The 20,453-nt window shown below is 40.7% G+C and overlaps 1 protein-coding gene across 1 annotated transcript in view; it reads right to left on the minus strand.

Moving 5' to 3' along the window:
- Shroom4 (shroom family member 4) overlaps positions 1-20,453 on the minus strand; it is a 158,543-nt gene that overhangs the window by 8,237 nt on the left and 129,853 nt on the right. The window contains exons 10-12 of the mRNA XM_013032354.1: positions 7,891-8,688; positions 3,326-3,475; positions 2,316-2,496 (exon numbers count right to left, since the gene is read on the minus strand). Coding sequence (XP_012887808.1) covers positions 2,316-2,496; positions 3,326-3,475; positions 7,891-8,688 — 1,129 coding nt within the window. The remainder of the gene's footprint in view (positions 1-2,315; positions 2,497-3,325; positions 3,476-7,890; positions 8,689-20,453) is intronic.

Below are 20,453 nucleotides of genomic sequence, written 5' to 3' on the forward strand. Positions count from 1 at the left end.
ATGGCTAGTAAAGATCTTCTCCCAATCTGTGGGCTTTCTATTGATCTTGCTAGCTATGTCATTTGCCCTGCAGAAGCTCTGCAACTTTATGCAGATAATAAATTTTATTTATTTATTTATTTATTTTTGGGGTCCAGTCATGGGGCCTGAACTCTGGGCCTGGGCCTGTCCCTCCGCTCTTCAGCTCAAGGCTAGCGCTCTATCACTTGAGCCATAGCGCCACTTCTGGCTTTTTTCTTTTTGCTTATGTGGTGCTGAGGAATTGAACCCATGGCCTCATGCATGCAAGGCAAACGCTCTACCACTGGGCTACCTTCCCAGCCCAGAGTTGGAGTTTTCTAGAAATGTGTTCCTCTCTAGAAGTTTATTTTAAGATATGCAAGGTATTCAGAACTAAGAGTTTTCTCTGGGTTCCAGGGCCTGTTGATACATTTTAGAACTATTCGAAGATGATAGAAGATTGTCATGATTATAATCTGAAGTGTAATATGTTTGAATTTAAGAGAAATCCCAAAGCCCACTGGGGATCAGTGACATGAATGAGGAAATAGAATTAGGTGTCCAGAGATTTCCAGTTACTTTACTACCTTCAGCTTTCCCATCCCAAACTAAACACCTGGATCAAAGGACAACTCACCTGGAATATCAGCCATTTACCTAGCCTATGCTCTGGGGATGGATGGAAGGATGGACATAGAGAGAGCTCTTTGTTTCTCAGCATCTGAGCTCTACAACCTGACCCTCTGCCCTGGAGAAGACACTGTCAATAGAGTTGTGGAGTCATCACAGATTCATCCAGGGCTGACTTTTTTTTCTGGGATACTGCACATTGGTGACCTTCCTCCTTTTTCTTTCTGTCACACAAATTGTCCTGACCCACCCATAGTTATATCAAATCACTCTGTCCATCTTTCTTTGATAGTCCCATTTATCTTTCCCTTCTTGCAACCAGATTTCTGTTAGGTTTGTCCCTTGAGAGGCCAGACCTTGAGGAAGCAAGGGGCAGCCCTGAGGTGCTCAAGGGATATGGGATCCAAGGAAGTACATTTGGATCAATAAAGACTTCAATACTAACACAATATGCTTCCAATTCTTTCCCTGACATTTTGCTTCAGATGAGAATTGGAGGAAGGGTTTTTGCAAATGGCCTGATGGTTTCCTACAGCCCCATCCTTAGAAAAGAAATATGAACAGAGAGCAATTTGGCATTTAGTTGACATGTCCACAAAATGGTAATTTGGGCCTTGGAGGTTACCATGACAACTCAACTTGCTTACAAGATAAAATGGGTATGTGCACAGGGGTAGGCAAAGTGATTCCAGGAACTTGATTACAAAACTAGGCTACTGGTACTTAGAGGAAGAAAGGAAGGCTTCAGCACAACAATAATACCAACAACATTGCCATTTACTTATTTTGTATTTGTAAAAGATAATTGAACATCATTGTAAATAATGTCTACTAGCCTATATTTTCTCCTTATTTTCAGTGTAGTCAGTCTGTTCTTTCTGCAGAAAGTTCCATAGAGAATAAAAATCAACACTCTTTCCATTGGCTAGAGCTCAGTAGCAAAAAAGGATGTGCTTGTACAGTAACTTATAAGTCTAGCAGAATGCTGAGAGATAATATGGTAAAACAGAATTTCAGTCTTGACTTCAAGGCTGGAGCTATCATTTAGTATGGAGCCACTGGAAAAATTAGTACCTACAACTTGTTAAAAAAAAAAAAAAGGAAGGATAGTAGTATCTGCCTTGTAGGGCTGGAAGTATATCTCAGCCATCTTTCATGTGTCAAAGGCCCAGGGCTTGAACCCCAGAAAATAGTAAGTAATAAGGTAAAAAGAGAATAAGAAATAGTAAGCAAATAAGAAAAAAATGAAGGAAGAAAGAAAGGAAGGCAGGAAGGCAGGCAGGCAGGCAGGCAGGCAGGCATGCAGGAAGGCAGGAAGGCAGAAGGAAGGAAGGAAGCAAAGAAGGCAGGTAGGCTTGGTAGTAGAACATGTGCAAGGCTCTTAGTTTGATCTCCAGCTCTCTCTGTCTCTCTCTCTCTGGCTCTCTCTGTCTCTCTCTCTCTGTCTCTCTCTCTCTCTCTGTCTCTCCCTCCTCAGGTTGTTTTTCTAAGAATCAGAGAAATTACTACTTTGAATACTACTACCATTCTGATTTTGATCATATCCAAATGATTAAAGACAGTCTATTTAATCTCCATATTAAATATAAGACTAGCAGATGTTCTAGAGGGTGTAGAGGAGCTGATCACTCTCCAGATTCAGTTAGGTTTAAATTAAAAATATCTAGGACATTGCAAAACTTTACCTTTTTTTGAGCCAGTTCATGGTCAACTTCCTCCTCTCCCAGGCCTATCTCTGCCATTTCAGGTTGGTCTTTTAACTTGTTCAGCAGCTCTGCCTTGGCTACAGAAATATTGTAATAAGCAGAATAAGAGGTTGGGATCCCAGGGGCTCCTAGAGGAGGCGAGAAGTGCTGAAAGTCTTGTCTGCAGAAACAAACAAATGTCCAGTTGAGCACTTCTGTTGAGAGACTACTGACCTTTCTACTTCCTTAATTTCCCCTTCTGTATGTGACCCTGCTTTATCAAATAGTTGTAAAGGAATGGACCAGGAGGTGCTGCTGAAACATATATAGGCCACGTGAAGGCTATCTAAAAGGCAAGAAAAGGCAAACTTGAAGAGCATAGAAGGCTATTTCTATGCTCCTGACTTCAGCAGCTAGGGGTACTTCTCGAGATAATTTGATCTGAACCTATTCAAAATCAGATCTGGCAGTCCCCAATATGTCTAGGCTTTTGGTCATATATGATTCCCCTTGGTTCATGGCTACCCTGAGGAGAGGCTGCATAAGTAGTTCAGAAGTGTCAGAGACCTTCTCTATTGGTCTTACTTCTACTCCAAACCACCACCTGCCCTGGTTCTATCTAAGGTGCTTGCTTACAAAGGCACTCTGTGGCATTCTCTGGATCTTCTCAACTTTTCTTCTTTCCTGATGCCACTGTTGTTTCAAATCACTGTTGTTTCTCCCACTGCAGATCAACCACAGCAAAGAGATCACCCATGCCCTCAGCAGTGGTCACCTTGTGATAGGCTGGGGTGGGCACCCCTGCCAGGGACTGAGCACAGCCCATCACATCTCTCATGAGCACTTCTAATATTACCTAGTATAGGGCAGCAACTCTATCTGAGAAGAGATGGCATCTCTCCACTTCTGGCATATTTTTAATGGCCCCAGCCTCCTGCATGGATGTAGACTGAAATGGGGGAACAATGAAACCAATGACACTCAGGAGTTTGACAAACGTAGCAGCAGACCTTGTTGTCTTGGGTTCATTGAAGCCAGTGGAGCCAAGGTGCTGCTTCTCAGGGCTCCAGCCTGTGCAAGAGAATTTCTCTCCAGGAAAGAAGAAATTCTGGTAACATGCTGGCTTGGATTTGGTTTCTTCTGCCATTGAAGCTTCAGGCCTGATAGAAGAAAGAAAGTAAAATAGAAATGTTACAAAGTCAAGTTTCAATGACGGTGTGGTAAATAACTCCAGCCAGAGTTTATGAAAGGGAGTGGGTACTGCCCCCCCCTTACATTCTCTTTCCGTCACTACCCCTTTGCTAACCTCGAGCTGTCTGAAATGGAAAGTAGGAGAAGCTCATTAGTCATTTTTGCAGCTATTTTCAGCTCTTAGATAAAGGTCAAAAATAATGGTTAAATGGTTCTGTAGCTATTTACTGATTCATGCCATGCTGTCACCTAATTCATCACACAAAAGACACTTGGGCATGCCAATATTCTTCATCCTAAGTAAATTCATTTTACATGTAGGGTTTCAAGCTTAGAACACTGATAGAGGTACAAAATTAGCAAACATTCACACAGTGCTTTACCATGCCCCAGAAAGTGACCTAATGCAGATACCACACAGGTACACCATGATGAGCACCTATATAGATGTATAATCAAGTGTTTATCATAGCCATTTCATAAATGAGAAAAAATAAGGTTCCAAGAGGGAAAATCATTACACTGAAGACTTCTGATTTCCACCTGGGCAACTTGATTCTACAATGCATGTATTATGTAGTACTGACAAAGGGAAAACTGAAATTGTGTATGTGCACACATGCCATTACTGGGGCTTGAACTCAGGGACTTTAACTCTTCCTTAGCTTTTTTCACTCAAGGTTGGTGCTCTTCATTTGAGCTGCCACTCCACTCTGAGCTTTTTTTTGTAGTTAATTAGAGATGAGTCTCACAAACTTTCCTGCCTGGGCTGAGTTGGAACCATGATCCTTAGACCTCAGCCTCCTGAGTGGCAACTTAACATGCTATCTGTGGTAGCAGAGAAGGAATATTCTGGAGGGACTATGAAGACTTGAACTTAGGAAATTTCTATTTACAAGAAAAGCATTTAGGGTATGTATGATCATTGAGTGATAAATTGTACAGAATAAATAATGATATCCCCATTAGAAACTCAGTCCTTCAGCAGAGATGGCCCTGCATTATATTCTATTGGAGCATATGAGGCACCATGTTTTAGGGCTTCTTTCCAGAAAAGGAAAGGGATTTATAGAAGTATGACAATATAATCAGAGTCCTTCCACAGAGCTCTGAAAGTAGTATTGGCCTAGCTCACTTTATGGACAGTTATCAGATTTCACCAACATTTGATAATTCTATGAAATTTCCCTTTACTATATTCCAGAACTTTTAACTGAATAGTACATGGGTTATAGAGAGATACTTTAGTTTAACTTGACTGAAATTTAGATGTCTTTGCATGTTAGATTCAAAAGACTGCTCATCTATTTTCCCCTAGAACTACTGTTCCTTGCAAAAAAAAGTTTCCTTCTGGTTAGGACCTTGTGTTCTATGGCCTACAAAAGACATCCAGAAATAACGCTGCAGGGACAGTAAACTAGACTTCCCAGCTTCTGGTTATCTGTGATCTTGTGAGAAAGTCATGATTATCTCCTAGGCCTCACTATTCTCATATAAAAATGGAGGAGACTACTTGTAAAAATTTCATCCATTTGTTATGAGGAATGAATTGATCGATATAATGCTCCTTAGCTCAGATTGGGGTTCACTCCTAAAAAAAACTATCACTGAGTTGATAAGATCCTAAGTTTCTGGGCACTGGTGGCTCATACCCATAATCCTAGTTACTAAGGAGGCTGAGATTTGATGATTGCCGGAAGTGGAGCAGTAGTTCAAGTCGTAGTGCACTAGCTTTGAGTAAAAATGCCCAAGGATAGCACCTAGGTATGGAGTTCAAACCCCAGGATTGCAAAAAAAATCCTAAATTCAGATGCATGTAATATACCACATAATTTGCCATGCATGGCAACTAGCAGCACAGCACATTGTGGAAATACTTCCACTTCATACTCATGGGGCTGAGAGCTGCTACCCAGCACCATGAAAGAGTATTGCATTGCATCTTACTAGTCTAAGACAAGATCAAAACCTAAAGTTAAGGTACAATTTCCAATGAATGCTCTACTTCTAGCTGTTCTGGTGATTAATTAGAGATAAGATGTCTCTTCCGAGACTTTCCTCCCTGGGCTAGCTTGGAAACACAATCCTTAGATCTGAGCCTCCTGAGTAGCTAGGATTATAGGTGTGAGCCACTGGTGCCCAACATATGGTTTCTGTATTATACTACAGCCAAACTCAAAAGAAAACAACAATAACCTGGAACATGAACCATTGTAAATCAGGGTTGATCAGTCCATGAAAGTGTTTAGAAGAATTCTTAGCTGAAAACAACCTAGCTTGTGTCAGAAATGATGCTATTTCTTAAATCCCCACCATGCATAGAAGCGTCTGTGATTGAATTTTTCTTTTCTTTTCCTCTCTATTCTATTCTTTCTTTTCTGGATACTAGAGTTTGAACTCAATGTCTCATCCTTACTAGGCAAGTACTCTATCACTTGAGCCATACTTCATTTCATCCTTCTCCTACAGTTGATTTTGCAGTCAGAAGCCAGAGCTGCAGGCAAATGTTTCTTCTGTCATCCCAGTCTTTAAAAATATCTCTAAAGCAAGTTACAAGATCTGTAGTAACAGAAATTATCTTCATTGTGAACAAGGTACCCAGGTGAATGGAGGCACATAAAGGAGACACAGATAGGTTCCCAGATGCTAGGCATTGGTGGCTAATGCCTATAGTCCTAGCTGTTCAGGAGGCTAAGATCTGAGGATCGCAGTTCAAAGCCAGTCCAGGCAGGCAAGCTTATGAGACTCATCTCCAATTAGCCACCAGAAAGCTGGAAATTTAGTTGTGGCTCAAGTGGTAGAGTACTAGCCTTGGGCAAAAAGCTAAGGGACAGTGCCCAGGCCCTGAGTTCAAGCTCCAGTACTGGCACTAAAAAAAGAGGCACCCTGAAAAGGTGGCCTCCCAGAAAAAAAAATCTCTTGGAAAGAGGCTGCCAAAGAAGGCAAAACAAGCAGGGTTTTTATAGTCAAATAGATTTGCCTTTGAATATTTGCTGTATAATACTGAGCTAGCTGGTCCCTTGCTGTGCTTAGCTTTAGTTATCACATCTGTCAAATGGGGATAATAATGGCCAATAGGTCTGTTGGGATGATTTAATGAAATAATGGATCTAAAGAGCTTAACAGTGTCCGGCACATAGTAAATCTTTAATAAATACTCATCCAATTATCCCTCTGCCTTCTGAAATGTTAGTTAAATGTGTGCTATGTGTAGGTCAGTTCTCCTCCTGGCTATGATACATAACAATCATAGTTACATTTCAGAAAATATCTCCTAGACACAGTAAGAATGCTTGCCAGCTACATCCACAACTTGAGGAGAAGCCATGTTGGGATCTGGCACCTCAGACTAGAAAACCACTGAACCAAGCAAAAAAGTTGACTGTCAATAAAAGATATAGTTTATCTGATTTGGGGAGGGTAAGGGGAAGCACAGAAATGGTGGGACAGAGGGTGAAGAAATGCAGCAGTGATACTCACTAGACACTAAGTTGAAAAGGAACTATACAACTTGTGGGGGACTAGGGTCAGGAGGGAAAAAAGGAGGAGAAAATGAGGGAAGAGGTAACATTGTTCAAAAAGAAATGTACTCATTACCCTGACTTACATAACAGTAACCCCTCTGTAATCACGTTTAAATAATTTTTTTAAAAGATACAGTAGCAAGGTGTGTGTGTGTGTGTGTGTGTGTGTGTGTGTGAGAGAGAGAGAGAGAGAGAGAGAGAGCGCACGCTTGCATAGGCATGCACAGTTAGGGCTTGAACTCAAGTCCTGAGCACTGTCCTCCAGCTTTTTCCGCTCAAGGCTGGCACTCTACCACTTGAACTATAGCTCCAGTTCTGGCTGAGTTGGTGATTAATTGGAGATAAGAGTCTCAAGGACTTTCCTGCCTGGGCTATTTGGAAACACAATCCTTAAATCTCAGCCTCCTGAGTAGCTAGAATTATAGCTGTGGGCCACTGATGCCCAACAAACATATGGCTGTTTTTATATATCCTAATAGTCAGTCACCCTGTGGAGCTGGTAGCACCATGGTCATTTTCTAGGTACAGAAACTGAGGCTGGAAGCAGTTTAACTGAGCAGCCCAAGATCAAAATGCCTTCCTCTTCAGGAATCCAAATATCTTCTTTTGTCATGGGGCTTGAACTCTGGGCCTGGGCATTCTCTGAGCTCTTTTGCTGAAGGGTAGTACTCTACCATTTTGAGCCAGAGTGCCACTTCCGGTTTTCTGGTGGTGCACTGGAACTAAGAATCTCACAGGACTTTCCTGTCTGTGCTAACTTCTAATTTTGATCCTTAGATCTCAGCCTTCTGAGTAACTAAGATTACAGGAGTGAGCCACCAGCACCTAGCATGGATCCAATATCTTTCACAAACACTTACTTAGGGGAATCCATGGCTTCTTTCTCTGATGCCTTCCATAGTCCACCAGCGCCATAATAGCAAGGAGGGTGGGCCTGCTCAGGTTGAGATCCTGAGTGGCCCCTTACTGGAGGCAGGAGATTGCTGGAATGAGGAGCATAGGACTCTGACTCTGGGAAGCTTTGGGAACCCCGTCTTGAGGTCTCCAGGTCGCCAAGCCGCAAGGATTTTGGCTGTTCCAGGGCTTCTTCGCGATTGACAGCACACAAGCCAGTGGTTTCTGAACTGAAATACTGGGGAGGCAGCTCCTCCTCCTCTTCTCCCGCCTCTCTTCCTCCTTCTTCTTCCTCTTCCTCCTCCTCCTCTTCTTGCTGCTGTAGTTGCATCTGCATCTGCTGCTGCTTCTGTTGCTTCTGTTGCTGGGCTGCCCGGAAGAGCCTGTACTTCTCCCAGTTGGGAGGAGGAGGGCGAGGAGGAGGAAAAGGTTTCTTCCTGGCTCCTAGAGGATCTGGCTGAGTCTCATCAGCTTTCGGAAAGGGCTCCTTGCGATGCTGACCCCAAACCCGGACACCTTGGGGCTCCAAGCTGATGTGACTTTCAGAGAAGGCCCGGCTACGCAGTGGGCGGGGCATGGAGGCCAGATGGCTGTCCTCCTCATACACAGAAGTTTCTTCTGCTGTCTTCAAGGAATGTTTGAAGTCTCCTAGAAGGTCAAGGGAAGAAACTGCTCGGTGGCTTGAGAAGTCCAGTGCTGGGTTCTCAAGGCAGGGATGGAAGGTGTTCGTCCACGAAAGGCTTCCCTTAGAATGAGCCATTTCTCTGAAAAAAAGTAGATGAGGGTTGAGCAAGCCAAGCAGGCCCATGCTTTGCATGTAACATCATTTATGTAAAATCTAAAATGGCCACCAAACATTGCATTATGTGTAGCAAATGTAACGATCCTACCACTAAGGAAACAATAATAATGACTGCTAACACTTGCATACATTAAGTACCAGGTTTCACTTTAAATGCTTTCCATAGCTCAAAGTATTTAATCCTCATGATAATCCTAGAAAGCACTTATTACTGTCTTGATTTTACAGCTGAGAAAACTGAGACCCACACAGGTTAAAGGACTTACCTGGGGGCATAAGGGGTAGAACTAGTATTTTAATTTTACCTGCCTGGCTGCAAAGTCTGACATGTCCATCCCAGTCTGTTAATAGCATCCAGACTGCATTTTCTGTGTTCTAAGGTTTACAAAGCCTGGTTATTCTGCCTTATCTGTTGTTTTCATTTGTCTTCTTTTTAATTATGAACATTTTCCAATATTTAAAAGTGCACAGAAATTTCCATAATAAATAACCATGTTCCACTCTACCACCCAGAACTAGCACATTTTAATACTTTTCTACCTAAGCTTCATGACTCTTTCTTTTTTGATTATCTTCAAGTAGTTGTACAAAGGGGTTCCAATTCAACATTCTTGATTAATGTCACCCCTTCCATCATTTTCCCCTATCTCTCCTAACCTGACCCAGCTTCAATTTTTCTAGTTCCCTTTTCACATATGTACACTGAATACTATGACTGCATCTGCCTGATCTTCCTTTCTTCATTCATCTCCTCCTCCCCTTGGCCTCACCCTCTGACACTTCAAGGTCCAGCTTCCTGATGTTCATCTCCATACATTTTTCTTAAGAAACAACTCATAGTATAAAAGCATCATATGCACAGTCTTCAAAAACAAAAAAGAAGTACTATTTAATAAATTTTGTGGAGATAATCACAGATTGGTATTGTTTGGAGCTCTACCAAAAATTCATTCAAAACCAAGACTTAAGGATGTGTGTATATAATTTTAATATACTACATATATGTTATATATACATATATGCACACAAGCATAACATAAGACAAATTTTTCAGAAAATGGAAAAGAAGATTGTGAGACAAAAATAAGATTATAAGTGCCAAGTGCCAGTGGCTCACACCTGTAATCCTAGCTACTCAGGAGGCTGAGATCTGAGGATCATGGTTCAAAGCCTGCCCGGGCAAGAAAGTCCATGAGATTCTTGTTTTTTTTTTTGGTCGTGGGGCTCAAACTCTGGGCCTGGGCACTATCCCTGTGCTCTTCAGCTCAAGGTGAGTGCTCTACCGCTTGAGCCACAGCGCCACTTCCAGTTTTCTAGTGGTTTATTGGAGATATGAGTCTCACGGATCTTCCTGCCTGGGCTGGCTTTGAACTGAGATCCTCAGATCTCAGCCTTCTGAGTAGCTAGGATTACAGGTGTGAGCCACCAGTGCCTGGCTTCCATGAGATTCTTATTTCCAATAAACCACCAGAAAACCAGAAGAGGCACCGTGGCTCAAGTGGTAGAGCACTTGCCTTGAGCTGAAGAGCTGAAGGACAGGCCCAGAGTTCAAGCCCCACGACTGACCCCCCCCAAAAAATGTTATAAGTAATGAAACAAAGATTCCAAGGGAAAAATGTAAGTTTTTGCACATGCATAAAATGTCAAATTTCTGCCTAATAAAAAGTCACCAAAGCTAGACGATATCTCCTCAGTTTTTGAATATAAAGAGTTAAGCATCCAAGGGATGGATCTAGTTCTCTGCTACAGCCTGTGTACAACAAACACCATGCTAAGTCCTGCCAAGTGACAGGAAATTCCAGGGCTTTAATTATCATCAACAGCCACAATGAACACAGGACTGTTTTTATAATTTTTTTTGCCAGTACTGGGGCTTTAATTCAGGACCTGGGCACTGTCCCTAAGCTTTTGCACTCAAGATTGGAGCTTTACTACTTGAGCTACAGCTCCACTTGCAGCTTTTTGTTGGTTAACTGAAGATAAGACTCTCATGGACTTTCCTGCCTGAGCTAGCTTCTAGCCACAATCCTCAGATCTCAGTCTCAGGCATAAGCCACCAATGCTTGCAACATACTTAATGGTAAACCAGTGGACACTGGGAACAGGACACAAGTTTCTACTTTCTTCATAGTGCTGAATACTGCTTCAAAATTCTAGATATTGAACTTGATGTGATAAATATGCAAATATTGGAGAATATTCTGTTTGTGTATTTAGATATCTCTGAAGGCTAACAATAGAAAAATACAACAAGGTTTCAGTATAATATTAGTACATAGAAACCAACAACCTTCCTGTCCAAGCAATAAGCAGAAAATATAATGGAGGGAAAGATCTTGTTTACTACAGAAAGTAAAAAAGATAAGATGCTTATCAATAAGTTTAAATAAGAAATATACAGGTTTTATATGTAGAAAAATTTTAAATCCTATTGAGGGACATAAAACAAGATGTACATAAATGAAATGACATACACTTTCCTAGCAAGGATAATTCACTATTGTAAAGACGTCAACTGTACCTAAAATAATCTATAAACTTAATGAAAACTCAATAAAATTGTCAACAGATTGCATTTGGGAACATTATTCTAATTCATAGGAAAAAATAAAGTTGTGAGAATTGCCAGGAAGAGTAGCAGAGACAGAGAGAGAGAGTGTGTGTGAGGATGCACTAACCTGCCAATTCCTAAAATCTATCTCATTGTTACAGCAAATAAGGCAGTCTCCCAAGCAGAAAGATAAATACACGGGACAAAAGATAGTCCACTACCTGGGGATGGTTGTGTACACCTGTAATCCTGGCATTCAGGAGGTAGTGGTAGGAGGACTGCAAGACCAGCCTGGATTACATAATGAGAGCCTATCTCAGAAAACAAAAAATAAACAAAACCAAACCAACAAAAACCTTTGGCTGCTCTCAAACTCTCTATTCTTCCCCTGCTTCAAATACCTAGGATTATATTGATCTTTATCACTAGTAGTATAGGCTGAGCTGGTAACATAAAGAGAAGACAGCAAAAGCTTCAGTGGAGAGGTAGTAGGGCTGAAACATACAGTTATGAATGTTGTACTCTACACAATCATATGTCAGCATCAAATAAGCAAATTCATTTAAAAATAAATATAGTACTCTCGTTTGTTAGTATACTATCATTCGTCTTTCCATGTAATCAACATAGGTACTTTTTACATAGTGAATCTTTATGGCAGCTTTGTAAACCTGGCATTTTACTGAAACTGAGAAGTGAAAGTAACTTGTTTAAGGTCATGAATCTTTCTTTTTTGACAGTACTAGGATTTGAACTCAGCTCCTTGCACTTGCTAGGCTGGCACACACTTGAGCCACACCCCACCTTTTTTTTGGGGGGGGGGAATCCAGGCGTGGGTCCTGAACTCTGGGCGTGGGCGCTGTCCCTCAGCTCTTCAGCTCAAGGCTAGCACTCTACCACTTGAGCCATGGCACCATTTCTGGCTTTTTTCTTTTTGCTTATGTGATGCTGAGGAATCAAACCCAGGGCCTCATGCATGCAAGGCAAGCACTCTACCACTGACCCACCTTCCCAGCCCCCCACCTTTTTGTTTTATTTGTCACATAGGATCTTGTGATGGTTTTGCCTAGGGGATAGCCTCACAAAGGATCCTCCTACCTAAATGTTTCCTGTATCTGAGATTATCAGCATGGACTACATCCAGCACATTGGTTGAGATAAAGATCTCTCTAACTTACTGCCTGGGATGTTCTTGGACTGTGAGCCTCCCTGTCTCTACCTTCCAAGTACCTGGGGTTACAGGCAGAAGCTAACTATTCTTGGTCAAGGTCATGCATCTTTTCAGTTATTGAATCAGATTTTAAATTTCTACTGGGATTCCAACCCAAGTCATTCTGACATTATGTGATTTTTTTCTCTGCTTTACTCCCTTTCTTGTGTTAGACTGGGGATACGAAAAGGGTTGGAAGTTTAGTTACTATCATTGAACAAGATGGCAACCAGGCATTGGCCCAACAGGCTTCCACTGATGTGTATGTTAAGCTAAAAGCAAGACTATGGCCTCCAGAGGTTCTACTATCAAAGACCCAGACATCCTAAATACATAGATAACTCTATTTTAGGACTGTGTAAATATTCTTAACCTGGGTGGAAGACAAGGGACTTCATGGAGGGAAAGATACAGTCTTCCTTTTTCCTACATGTTAGGCACATACATGCATGCATTTCAATTAATCCCCATGTAACCTATTGAAGTAGGTAGGTACCATTATCACCATGTTACAGATGAGAAGCCAAAGGCTGAGAAAGAGCAAACATTCACCTAGCAAGTGAGAAACTAGAGTGTCTAGATTGGAATTTGCTCCCTCAGAGGGTCAATGCTACTGAAGCAAGGACTCCCAAGATGTAGCAAATGCTACTTGTACAATATTTTTTCCCCAGGTATCCAGGAAGATTTTAGTTCCTCCTTGAAGAAAAGGGAAAGGGAGGATGAAATCTAAATAAGAGGAAAAGGCTTTCTTGATGGCAGCAAACAAATTATATCTCAAAAACAAAAGCAAAGCTGGGCTCTGGTGGCTCATGTCTATAATCCTAGCTACACAGGAGGCTGAGCTCTGCAGATTGTGGTTCAAAGCCAGCCCAGTTCTTTAAGAATCATATCTCAGATTGATCACTAAAAAGCCTGAAGTGGAGCTGTGACTCAAGTAGTAGAGTGCCAGTCTTGAGTGAAAAAGTCAAGGGACTATGCCCAGGCTCTGAGTTCAAGCACCAGTATCAGCACAAAAAAAAGCAAAAGGCAAACTGCCTGCCAAGGCTTGGGCTCTTTTCCTGTTTGCATGGGCTGCTTTTGCTTCTCCTTTTGGTGAGCTTTTCCCCTCTTTGGGCCTAATTGAAAATGAAGACCAATAATTGCAAGGACTGAAAAATCTCTTCTTTGCCTCTTCCTCAGCCCTTTTGAAGTTTTCTTGTTCGGAAATTTTATTTTTAAACTCACCACAATAGCTTGGCATTCCAGGCTCTTAGTAGCAATAGCTCACAGGGCTGGACTCTCTTGCTTTTCCCTTCCCTCAGAAGTCAAAAGATAAGACTGCTCCAAGAGAAACAACCACTCCCAGGTTCTTGCAGAAGGAAATATTTGTGAGATCCAGGAAGTGAGACCGAAGGAGGCTACACAAGGAGGGGAAAAGGACCCAGAGAGCTTTGCTGACATCTGTCTCTGTCCCTGGGTTCACAGAACTTCCAGTAAGGAACAATTGGCCTAAAAACAACATAAGGCTTATAGTAGTACTTGCCCTGTGCCTTCTACAGTCCCCAAGATGCTGATGCCTTTGAAAAGATCAGAGAAGTCCTTGTTTGACGCGCTGATGGGCACTGTCCTAAGCTGAAGATGTTTACCTCTACTTGTGGTCAAGGCAGCTATAAATCCAATTCTCTTGATAGAAAAAAATGTGTATCTTGGTCAAAAACTGGCACTGAAATGCGCACAATTTGCAACTAGTGCTGATGATGGAAATGGAGAGAGATGGAAACATTTTAAGAAAGTGATGGCTTTGCCCATATTATAAACTATGTTTTGGTATATGTGGGGTGAGAGGAGGTAGGTAGTTGTGGGGTACTGTTTCAGGGTGGTAGAGACCTGTGTGAAGATTCACACAGGTCTAGTAAGGTTCTTTTCAGCAATGTCAACATCCTCAAGGATTTAGCTTGAAGAACTGCTGCTCGTTGGACAATTTTAGCAAACTCAGTTCTAATGAGCAGTGAGATGGAGCACATCTGGTGAGTAACAGTCTGTCCTTGGTACAGGGATTTTCCAGCTCCTTTGATCTCTAACTTCCCAGGTCTAAATCAAACCAATGTGGGCTGCCTCTTCTTCAGATTTTCTTTTTATTACAAATTCCTGCATCTTGGCACATACCCAAGGAACACCATGTGCATTCAAGTCCAGCTATTTACATTGTACCAGACTCCTTCCTAAATTTTCTTTGTCTATTTCTACTCTCAGATTCAGTCGTTTGGGATTTGGTTGTCTGGGAGTTAATATCAGTATAGGTACTAGGTTAGTGCCCCATCCAACATTCCTATACCTATCCCTGTTAATAGCTATTCTATTTTTATTCACCAAGATGTAATAATATGCTGGTATGGGCTGATACACTTGTAAAGAAATTATTTTTTTCTTTTCAATGCATTTACTTAAGGGAATAGTGGATCCGAGAATGCTAGGTTTTGTAACGCTTGTCACAGATTTCCAGACTGCTCTCTAGGAAAACGGAACTCATTTATACTATTTCCAGAAGCATGTAGTTTGCCCACAGCCTTGCCAAAGAAGGCTTTTTTATCATCTCTACTGATCATTTCTGTTAATTGTTGGGAGTTTAATAAGAAGCTTGTGCTACTTTGAAGTTGCCTTTTGTTTGTAATTCTTTAACTGCCAGAGAGGTTGTACTTTTCCATGGGATGAATGGTTTGTCTGCTTTGATTTCCTCATGTGTAAAGTCAATTGCCTGTTTATTTTCCCTAACCACTTACAAAGCCAAATCTTCAAATGGACCTACAATATCTATATTTGCCTTTTCTACTTCTTGGACAGATAGTTGTGAGCAATGATGTTGATCCTAGACATTTCCCTATTCTGCTGCTTAGCATTTTATTAGATTTTGTTGAACAATTCCCCCCACCATTTTTTATATATTTGAACCCATCCATCTCATCTCTGATGATTTTCAAGTGTATCTTGCATCCACAGCAGGATCTGAAACCACTGGTAGACTTTCTGGATAGGAGGTACTGTGGCTCTAAGTAAGGTATGTACTATGTACATTAATTGTGCTTTACTTGATTGTCTTACATTTCTCAAATTTATTAAAGAAAGAGTTATTGTTTTCTCGGCTCAGGATTGCTTCCAATATGCTTTATATTCTTAAAATAAGTTGAACCTGCTCCTAGAGTCTCCGTCTTTATTTCCTCTTTGATTTTATTTTATTTTAATTAAAAAAATTTTTTTTGTCAGTCATGGAGCCTGAACTCTGGGCGTGGACACTGTCCCTCAGCTGTTCAGCTCAAGGCTAGCGCTCTACCACTTGAGCCACAGCGCCACTTCCAGCTTTTTCTGCTTATGTGGTGCTGAGGAATTGAACCCAGGGCCTCATGGATGCAAGGCAAGCACTCTACCACTGAGCAACCTTCGTAGCCCACTGTTTGTGACATGTTTAATCCACTATCGTGTGCCTTTGATAACTGTCGCATCAGGACAAACTTTTAAATCTCAGAGGGTTAACTGGCTTCCAATGGGTCAATCCTGTAATCTTAGTTACTCAAGAGGTTGAGATCTGAGGATCGAGGTGTAAAGCCAGCCCCTGGCAAAAAAAAAAAAAAAAAGCCAGCTGTGGAGCTGTGGCTCAAGTGGTGGGATACCAGCCTTGAGCACAAAGTGAGAATGCAAGGGCCTAAGTTCAAGCCCAGTACTGGTGCATACACACACACACACACACACACACACACACACACACACACACACACACACACAATCTGAGCAGGTGAGTTCCACCACCATTACTTTTGGGGTTCCACTCCACTTCTTCCACATAAATTTCACTATGAATATGACAAGTTTTATTGCATATCCCATGGTGATCTAGTCTTAACAATTGATATCTACATCATTAGTATATTCACTCTTCCCAACTTGAAACAGTGTAAGACATCCATTCACTTATGTCTTGGTTTCTCCCATTAGACTTTTGTAATTGCCCTTGAATAAGTTTTGTGTGCCCAATGCCACACTAATTTATGGAGGTAAAAGAATCAAGGTACATTGCACACACAGATGTGTGTATAAGTGTATGTGTGTGTGTGTGTGAAATAACAAGACCCACTAAACACTGTGTCTTAGGTTACTTCCATTGGTGAATGTAACTTCATTGTGTGAGAAATGACTGTCCATTGTAACACCTTGAGCTGCCACTAAAATTGTTATGCCAAGAGATATATTAGAGCAAGGGAAGAAGTGACATTGTCTGAAAAGAAATGTACTCATTACCTGACTTACATCACTATAACCCCTCTGTATATCACCTTTATAACAATAAAAAGTAATCATAATTGGAGAAAAAGAGATATACTAAAAATTATGATACATATACTAAAATGCATGATAAATTAAAATAAAATGGGAAAAAAAGAAAAAAGAGGAAGGATAGATTGGGAATGTAAAGAAGAAGGTCAACTTGTTCAAAATACATGGTATGTATGTATGGAATGATCACAATGAAATCCTATTGTCTTACTAGTGTATGCTAATTAAAACATAAAATTAAATTAAAAATGCAAAAATAGTTTAAATAATCCTCCTTATTTCCAAAGGTTGCATTACTCTTGAAGATTTCTTGAAATATCTTCTTTGTAATGAAATTAGATTCATCTCTGAAGTCTTTTGCTTCTACTCAGTCGGTAAGAACCATGTCCTGAATATTCCACACCCTACCCAGGAGGTGGTGGAACTAGAGCAAAAGAGAGCTCTAGGCTGAGAATTGAAAAAAAAGAAGGGTGGAGTTCTGGTTTGGTCACCTACTTGCTATATAAACCCAGAAGGAGTGGCTCTGTCATCAGATTTCTGCTTGACCATGAGAAAGCAGTTTTAATCTCTCTGTGAGTCAATTTTCTCATCTGTGAAACTAGATCAATAAATAATTACCTCATGGGATCATAAGTAATAACACATTTCATGTAAAATGTATATAACTTGCTGGGCAGGGTAGCTCACACCTGTAATCCCAGCTACTCAGAGGGTTGAGATATGAGGACCTAAGTTCAAAGCTAGCCCAGGCAGAAAAGTGTGCGAGACTCTTATCTTTAACTAACCACTAAGAAGCTGAAAGTGGAGGTGTTGCTCAAAAAGTGCCAGCCTTGAGCAAAAAAGCTATGCAAGAGCATGAGGGTTTGTGTTCAAGCCTTAATATACTAGCACCAAAAAACACATATAACTGTGTCTCACACATAATAAACACTCTGTAAGTGTTAGCTACTGTGTTCTTGCTGCTAATACTATAATGATACCTTTTCTTCGTTTCAGCTTCCTCCTCAACAAAGGGGAAAAACAAGACTTAAGCTCACTAACTTATGAGGATTAATAGTGGCTAAGTATATAAAAAAAATCACACGCCTTCTAAAGTTCTGCATAAAATAGGAAAATGGAAAGAATCACAGCAGGCAATCGTAGGTAGAGAAAACCAAAAGATATAATCCAGAAAATAATATATTTTAGCTTTTAAATGTATGTGCTGACGCAAATCTTCCTCCTACTTGATCTACTCACCATCTTCCCCTCCTGCTAATACCAAAATGAGTTTGCATTCTCTGTATGCAAACCATGTAAGAGCAGAAAGAATAACCAGGAGTGGAATTACTTGGAATTATCAATTCATTGTAGGTTTCTAGGCAGAGAGAATAGCTCAAGATTATACATTTGATTTTTCCCACCTACACTCATCATTCCTGTTGTGACAGAAATGACATAATAAATGTGAAAAATGCCTGTGTGTGGTAGTGAGAAAAAGTGAGAGGAAACTCCATCAGAATTTTTCCTCACAAAAATATCAGTTCTTCAAAGATATGTGGCTGGTGGCTCATGCTTGCAATCCTAGCTTCTCAGGAAACTGAGATGTAAAGATCATTGTTCAAACTCCTTGAGACTCATCTCCAATTAACCTCCAAAAAGCTGAAAGTAGAGGTGTGGCTGAAGTGGTAGAATGCCAGCTTTGAATGAAAAACCTAAGGGACAGTGGCCCAGGCCTTGAGTTCAAGCTCCAGTACCAGCAACACACACACACACACACACACACACACACACACACACACACACACACACACACACACACACACACACACACACACACGCCCAGACTTTCTCTAGTCCTTCCTTTACTGCCTGGGATCTCTGATTGTGATCTGCATCTTTCATCTTCCACATCAACAGCTTTTCTAATGATCTCTCTGTTTGTAAACATCATCCAGAAAAAGAGATTTTGCCCAAACCTTCACTTAAACCAGAGATTCTCACATGTAGCTTGGATCAGAATTGCCTGCAAGGCTTGATAACACATAGGCACTATGTGGGCCTTTACCCCACTTTCCAAGTCAGCAGATCTAAGTGGGGCAATAGATTTTTTTTTCATTTCTAACAAGTTCTTGGGTGGTAGTGAGGTTGCTGGGTCTGGAACCACATGTTGAAAATCACTAAATTAAACCTAGTTGTCCTCAATTTATCTCATTTCCCTCAGCCAACTTCTTTTAAGACATTCTAAATATTTAAATATCTTTTAGGCTGGCGCCGGTGGCTCATGCCTGTAATCCTAGCTACTCAGGAAGCTGAAATCTGAGGATTGTGATTCAAAGCCAGCCATGAAAAAAAAGTCCCCATGAGACTTTTATCTCCAATTAAACACTCAAAAATTGGAAGTGGAGCTGTCGCTCAAAGTGGTAGAGCCACTAGCCTTGAGCTGAAGAGCTCAGGGACAGCCTCCAGGCCCTGAGTTCAAACGCCACAACTGACAATTCAACTATCCATCTATCCATCTATCTATCTATCTATCCATCTATCTATCTATCCATCTATTTCTCTCTATTTCTATCTCTCTCATATATATATATATATATATATATATATATCTTTTAAACATGTTTTTCTTTTTAAACAGTTTTTTAATCACACAGGAAAACATAATAATATTAAAATTAGTGAAGTGAAACTTGATCCTTCCCACATGGCTGGTGGAAATGTAAAATGCTGTAGAAACATTTTTAAGCAAAATAATTCTTCAAAAAGTTAAGCATAAAGTTATCATATGGCCCAAATATTGCACTCTGAGTACCTAATAAAAGAACTGAAAACATATCAACCCTAAAACTTGTACCCAAAAGTTTTGAACAGTAATGTACATAATCAAAGTTGGAAACAAGCCAAATGTCTATGGATGGACAGACGGATGGATGGATCGTGGTCTATTCATACTACAGAATATTACTAAGCAATAAAGAGAAATGAAATATAGAAACATGATAGTGCATGGATGAACTGCTAAGTGAAAAAAGTCAGACACAAGAACCCACATTTTGTATGATTTCATTTATATGAAATGTGTGGCAAAGGCAGATCTATAAAGACAGATTAGTGGTTGCTTGAGACTGAATGGCAAGTGATTGCAAATAAGCATGAGGAATCTTTTTAGGATGATGTGTTTCTAAAGGTGGATCATGGTAATGACTGTACATCATTGTAAATTTACTAAAAGTCTTTGAATTATACATTCAAATTAGGTGAGTTTATGATGTGCAAAGCTATTTTCATTTCTTCTTAATGCCTCATCCTTACAGGACCATCATGCCATTGGCCTTCGATGCCCACTACTTTACTAAATTTGCTTCCTTGAAGGTCACTTGTGATTGCAAACTGTCAAAGCCATTAACAGTCATCATCTTCCATAATGGCAATACACCAGCAGATTTCTCCCTCTACTTCAGCTGCTTGACCTTTCAGTTTTCTTTCCTGCCTCATTTTCATTATCCTACTCCCAAGCTGAGTGTTTGACAAGCATCCTCCAAAGAATATACTTGTGTACTTCTTTCATCTCAACTAGAACATATTCCAATTCTAACTTCTCCACCAAACCAGCATCCTTGAGTACGTGCCCCATGTATGTGGATAACTTTTTGCAAGTTACTAGGCCTCAGTAGTGTAT

Source organism: Dipodomys ordii, unplaced genomic scaffold (genome assembly GCF_000151885.1).
Source record: "Dipodomys ordii isolate 6190 unplaced genomic scaffold, Dord_2.0 Scaffold154, whole genome shotgun sequence".
NCBI lineage: Eukaryota > Metazoa > Chordata > Mammalia > Rodentia > Heteromyidae > Dipodomys > Dipodomys ordii.